The sequence below is a fragment of the Zophobas morio genome, unplaced genomic scaffold, assembly GCF_036711695.1.
Source record: "Zophobas morio isolate AGI-343-1 ecotype UQ-CSIRO unplaced genomic scaffold, CSIRO_AGI_Zmor_V1 ptg000030l, whole genome shotgun sequence".
Taxonomy (NCBI): Eukaryota; Metazoa; Arthropoda; class Insecta; order Coleoptera; family Tenebrionidae; genus Zophobas; species Zophobas morio.
Genome location: NW_026972135.1, coordinates 2,425,390 through 2,432,135, shown reverse-complemented (window position 1 = coordinate 2,432,135; position 6,746 = coordinate 2,425,390). Strand labels below are relative to the sequence as shown.

Here is a 6,746-nt window from a genome sequence, read left to right as displayed (position 1 = left end):
AATTCGAAAAATCAAATATACACATAAGGAGAAAAAAGGAAATGACTAATTTACTGACGTAGACGCCTGTTGCAAAACAAATTTAAAATAACAAAGGTAAAATCAAAATACAATAAGAAATATCTTATCTGATTTCCTTCTCCTTCTCGTCAACCAAAACATTTTAATAATGTGGACGCTCATATCTACGTAATTGAGTAGTTGTTTTGGCAATCTGATTTGAGTAAAAGCAAAGCATTCCATGTTGACGAATAGCTGCAGTTGTGAAACAAATGACGCTCTTATCAATTTTGGGAAATAATCAGTTATCAGCACTTATCTAATAATAAAAACCAGATGGTCGAGAGAAATAATACATTTATCAGTGGCAGTACAAAATGGACAATCCGAAGGTAAACATAGAAGATCTGAAAACATACATCCATTGTCTGTATTTTTCATTTTTAGACGATTTGGGAGTTTGCGCTCTATGGTGACATTCCGGCTGTCCAAGATTTCCTCAAAACCAACGGAGACATCAACTCCGTCGACGACCACGGCAATTCTCTCCTCCACGCCGCAGTTCTAAACAAGAAAATCGACCGTCTCAAGCTGGTCAAGTTCCTGGTAGAAAACAAAGCCGACGTCAATCTTGTCAACCGAAACCAAAGAACCCCAATATGTGAAGCCGCCCTCGAAGGACACATAGAAGTAGTCAAATACCTCTTTGACAATAACGCCGACATCACCATAGCCGACTCAGAAAGCGTGACACCTTTATTTGCCGCGGTTTCCGGAAACCACCACCGCATCGTCGACCTCTTGGCAAAAAACGGTGCCGATGTCAACATCGCCGACGTTCAAGGAATAACCCCGATTCACGAAGCCGCACTCAAGGGAAATCTGGAAATTGTCAAAATCCTGCTTGACAATAACTGCGACGTCAACGTCAAAAATCGAGTGGGTGATGGACCTATCCATAACGCCGCTTTCAACGGACATATTGCCGTTGTCGAACACCTGGCAGACGACAATATCCACAGAAGTAACGACAATGGGTTAACGCCACTCCACCTGGCGGCCCAAAACGGTCATTTAGACGTCGTTAGGTTTCTCGTAGCGAAAAATGTCAAGATTGACGTTCTTAGTCAAGATCTAGTGTCACCGGTGTTCCTAGCTGCCCAAAACGGCCACTTCGAAGTTGTCAAGTTCTTGGTAGAACGCGGGGCGAGCGTTGACACAGCCGATGATCAAGGAGACACACCTGTCATTGCGGCAGCATCCGAGGAACACTTCGGCATTGTCAAGTACCTGGTTGAGAAAAACGCCGATGTCAATAGTGTCAATAAACGCGGCTTGACAACGCTGGCGCACGTGGTTGCGAGAAACAACACATCGATGGCGAAATTCTTGATAGAAAAAGGCGCCCTTGTCAACGATATCGTCATAGAGGCGTCTATACTAAATAAAAATGTCGAATTAGTTAAATTGATTTTTGACAACTCAAAACCAAACGTGGGGCATCTTTTGGTAGCAGCTCGCTCTGGATGTTTAGATATCGTCAAACACTTACTCAGTTTCGGCTTCGACGCTAATGCACGTAACGAAAACGGGCTTTCACCACTCCATGTGGCATCAACCTCAGGCTGTTTACCCCTTGTTGAGTTCCTAATCAAAAATGGTGCCGATGTTAACTCAGCGACACCAGAGGGTGTTACAGCATTGCATGGAGCTTCGACCAACGGCCATCTAGATGTTGTCAAAGCTTTGGTGACAAATGGCGCTGATGTGAATGTACCTGACCTCAATAGAGTGACACCTCTGTACATGGCTGCAGGTGTAAAAGAAGACAGTAGTGCTGTTGTTAAGTACCTAGTTGAGAAAAAAGCAAGACTAGACTCTGTGGATACCCGTTATGGGTATACTCCACTAATGGCAGCTTTAATGACTGGAAATGTGCAAAGTGCTAAAGTTTTGATCGAGAGTGGTGCAGATGTCAAGGTTCTGGATCTTGGAGGAAATAATCTTCTGCATTTTGCGATAGCAATACGTGAATTTGATTTGGTGAAGGTTCTTGTCCAGAGAGGGGTTGATGGGTTGGGGGCCAACCAGAGCGGACAGACGCCGTTGTGGATTGCAGAACAGACGAAACAGGATGAAGTAGTTAATTTTATTAAAGAACAGCATGCAAATGGGTGTTGCTGTGTACTTAGTTGAATAAGGAGTTTTTTTATGTCACCTAAATTAATCTTGTCAAAACAAGATAAGATTGTGTGATCGATGGTATCAAAGGGTACATCGCATTTCTGATTTATCGACGTTACATAACCCAACCTGACAACAATATATAAATTCATTCATATATATATAGTCTATAATTGATGAGTTGATGACTCATAAAGTAAAGTATACCCGTCAACACACAGACAACAATCAGATGGAAACGGGGACCTACTTTTCCATATCTAGGAGTTATGAACAGTCGAAAAAACGTGAAATTTAGCAAATTTCTTCCTTCTAGAACGGTGAATTATGTTTGCTCTCTTCAGATTATTGGAGAAACTGCAATAAATACCTACCTAAACATTTTGGTGGTGACATTTTCAAATTTTGGTACTCGGGTGTTACTAGGATTCAGATTTAATATTTTTTTCTCGTATTTTCATCCACTTATATTGTTGATTGGATACACAAAAATTCCATTTGAAAAATTGAAAAAACAGAAATTGAAAAATCTAAATGTAGAAAGATTGAAAATTCGAGTAAATACCGAAAATCGAAAAACTGAAGAACAGAATCTTTCAATTCTTCAATTTTTCGTTTTGTCGATTTTTTACTTTTCCGACTTTTTAAATATTAGATTCTCAATTTTTGGTTTTGAAATTTCGATTTATCGATTTTCTAATTTTTCGATATTTTCATTTTTCCAGATCTTCCATGTTTTTAGTTTTCAATTTTTCGAATTTTTATATTTTCGATTTTTTCATTTGGATTTCTCGATTTTTCGAGTTTTCGATTTTAGATTTTCCAGTTTTTCGATTTTTCGATTTTTAAATTTCTCGATTTATAGATTTTGATCTTTCGAATTTTTGAATGTTCGATTTCCCCCTTTTTCAATTTTTCCAGGTTTTTTTATTTTAAAACTTTAGATTTTTAACCTTTCGATTTTGACCGATTTCAGTTTAAAATTTTTCAATTTCCCGTCTTTTTGATTCCCAATTCTTCGTTATTTCAGGTTTGGAATGTTCAATTTCCCGATTTTTCTATTTTTGTGATTTTTTAAGTTTTAAATTTTTGATTTCTCAATTCTTCTATTTTTTTTGGATATTTCAGTGTTGTAATTTGTAAATTTTTTTATTTCTCAATTTTCCAATGTTCCAGTTAGTTTTACGATTTTTCAAATTTTTTTGTTTTAAAATTTTTCTCGATTTTAGTTTATCAATTTTTCGACTTGACTTTTTAATTTTTCGATATTTCAGTTGTTTGAATTTTTCAATATTTAGATTCTTCAATGGAAACCGAAAATTAAACTAATTGAAAATATCTAATAAGAATCGGAAATTGAAAATTCGTAAAATCAAAAATTCAAAAATCGAAACCTTAAAACATCCAAGAATTGAAAATTAGGATAACCAAATATCGAAAATTGTAAATTTTTAAAATTGAAAATTTGAAAAAAAATAAATTCCGAAAAATCGGAAAGACGAAAATTTGCAAAACAGAAGAGTAGAAAAATTAAAAAATTGGGATATCGAAAAGGAAACTGATTTGAGTTATGAGATATTTGAAAAACTGAAACCTTGAAAAATGGAAAAATGTAAATACACATAAGATAACGAAAAATTGAAAATTGAAAAAAAAGAAAATTCGAAAAATCGAAAAGTCGAAAAATTCAAAAATCGCGAAATGAAAAAGCGAAAAGTAAAGAAATTGAAAAATCGAAAAACCGAAGAATAGAAAAATTGAACATCGAAATATAAATAAATCGAAAAATTGAAGAGCGGAAAAATAAGTACAAAAATTGAAAGTTCGAATATCGAAAAATCGAAAAGGAAAAAAAATTATAAAAACTGAAAAATCAAAAATTCGAAAATCGAGTTTTCGGAATATGGAAAATTCTAAATCCGAAACCTCGAAAAACGGAAAAATCGAAAAAAGTGAAATTAAAAAAAAATTAAAATTAGGTGTGAAATGGAAAATTCCAAAGAACGAAAAGTCGGAAAATCGAAAAATTCAAAAATCGAGAAAGAAAAAGCGATATGTAAAAAAATTCAAACATCTAGAAACCGAAGAATAGAAAAATAAGTAAAAAATTGAAAATTCGAATATCGAAAAATCGAAAATTTGACAAACCGAAAAACTGTAAAATTGAAAAATCGGGAAATCGAAAAGGAAAAAATTGAAAATTTGAATACTGAAAAATCGAAAATTCGATTAATCAAATATTCGAAAAACCTAAAATTCGTAAATCTAAGAATCAAAAATTCGAAAAATCGGAAAGTCGATAAATTAAAAAATAGTGAAATAAAAAAGCGAATAGTAGAAAACTGAAAAGTCGAAAAATCGAATAGAAAAATTGAAAATCGAAATATATATAAATTGAAAAATCGATAAATTGAAGAACGGAAAAATAAGTAAAAAAATTGAAAGTTCGAATATCGAAAAATCGAAAAGGAAAAAAAATCTAAAAACTGAAAAATCAAAAATTCGAAAATCGAGATTTCGGAATATGGAAAATTCTAAATCCGAAACCTCGAAAAACGGAAAAATCGAAAAAAGTGAAATTAAAAAAAAGTTAAAATTAGGTGTGAAATAGAAAATTCCAACGAACGAAAAGTCGAAAAATCGAAAAATTCAAAAATCGAGAAAGAAAAAGCGATATGTAAAAAAATTCAAACATCTAGAAACCGAAGAATAAAAAAATAAGTAAAAAATTGAAAATTCGAATATCGAAAAATCGAAAAGTAAAGAAATTGTAAAAACTGAAGAATGGAAAATCTGAAAAATCGAAAATTCGAAAATTTGACAGACCGAAAAACTGAAAAATTGAAAAATCGGGAAATCGAAAGGGAAAAAATTGAAAATTTGAATACTGATAAATCGAAAATTCGATGAATCAAATATTCGAAAAACCTAAAATTCGAAAATCTAAGAATCAAAAATTCGAAAAATCGGAGAGTCGATAAATTAAAAAATGGTGAAATAAAAAAGCGAACAGTAGAAAACTGAAAAGTCGAAAAACCGAATAGAAAAATTGAAAATCGAAATATAAATAAATTGAAAAATCGAAAAATTGAAGAATGGAAAAATAAATAAAAAAATGGAAAGTTCCAATATCGAAAAATCGAAAAGGAAAAAAATTCCAAAGACTGAAAAATCAAAAATTCGAAAATCGAGATTTCGGAAACTGGAAAATTCTAAATCCGAAACCTCGAAAAACGGAAAAATCGGAAAAAGTGAAATTAAAAAAAAGTTAAAATTAGGTGTGAAATGGTAAATTCCAAAGAACGAAAAGTCGGAAAATCAAAAAATTCAAAAATCGAGAAAAGAAAAAGCGATAAGTAAAAAAATTCAAAAATCTAGAAACCGAAAAATAGAAAAATAAGTAAAAAATTAAAAATTCGAATATCGAAAAATCGAAAAGTAAAGAAATTCTAAAAACTGAAGAATGGAAAATCTGAAAAATCGAAAATTCAACAAATCGAAGAACTGAAAAATTGAAAAATCGGGATCTTGAAAAGCAAAAAATTGAAAATTTTAATTTTGAGAAATCGAAAATTCGATGAATCAAATATTCGGAAAAACCTAAAATTCGAAAATCGAAGAATCTAAAAACCGAAACCCCGAAAACTGGAAACATCAAAAATTGAATTTAAAAAAATTTAAAATTACGATAACGAAAAATTGAAAATTCGAAATTTCGAAAAATCGGAAAAAGAAAAATCAAAATTCGATGAATCAAATATTCTAAAAATCGAAAATTGAAAAAACGAAAATTCGAAATATCGGAAATTCGAAAAATTCAAAAAAAAACTAAAAACTGAAAAATCAAAATTTCGAGAATCGAGATTTCGGAAAATGGAAAATTCTAAATCCGAAACCTCGAAAAATGGAAAAATCGAAAAAAGTGAAATTAAAAAAAAATGAAAATTAGGACTACAAAAAATTGAAATTCCAAATTTCGGTAACTGAAAATTTAAGAGATCGAAAATTCGAGATAACGAAAAGTCGGAAAATCGAAAAATTCAAAAATCGAGAAAAGAAAAAGCGAAAAGTAAAAGAATTCAAAAATCGAGAAACCGAAGAATAGAAAAATAAGTGAAAAATTGAAAATTCGAATATCGAAAAATCCAAAAGTAAAGAAATTCTAAACACTGAAGAATGAAAAAACTGAAAAACCGAAAATTCGAAAAATCGAGAAATGAAAAAGCGAAAACTAAAGAAACTGAAAAATCGAAAAACTGAAGAACAGAAAAATTGAAAATCGAAATGTAAACAAACTGAAATTTCGAATATTGAAACATCGATGCTCAAAAAACCGAAAATTCGAAAATCTAAGAATCGAAAAACCGAAGAATCAAAAATTCGAAAATCGGATTACGAAAAATAGAATAATCCAAAAACCGAAACGTAGAAAAGACGAAAATTGGGACAAAAAATTAAAAATCGAAAAAAAAAAGTTACAAACTGTAAAGTCGACTTTCGAAAAATGAACAAATCGATAATCCGATATTCCAAAATTCGAAAAAAAAAATTCGAGTGATCTA

The 6,746-nt window shown here is 31.5% G+C and overlaps 1 protein-coding gene across 1 annotated transcript; it reads left to right on the top strand.

Moving 5' to 3' along the window:
- Positions 1–344: 344 nt before the first annotated feature.
- On the top strand, positions 345–2,345 carry LOC135138043 (ankyrin-3-like). Its single transcript, XM_064067873.1, has 2 exons — positions 345–392; positions 448–2,345. Exons 1-2 carry the CDS (start codon positions 378–380, stop codon positions 2,194–2,196), a joined length of 1,764 nt encoding a protein of 587 aa, XP_063923943.1. The 5' UTR covers positions 345–377; the 3' UTR covers positions 2,197–2,345.
- Positions 2,346–6,746: the final 4,401 nt, after the last annotated feature.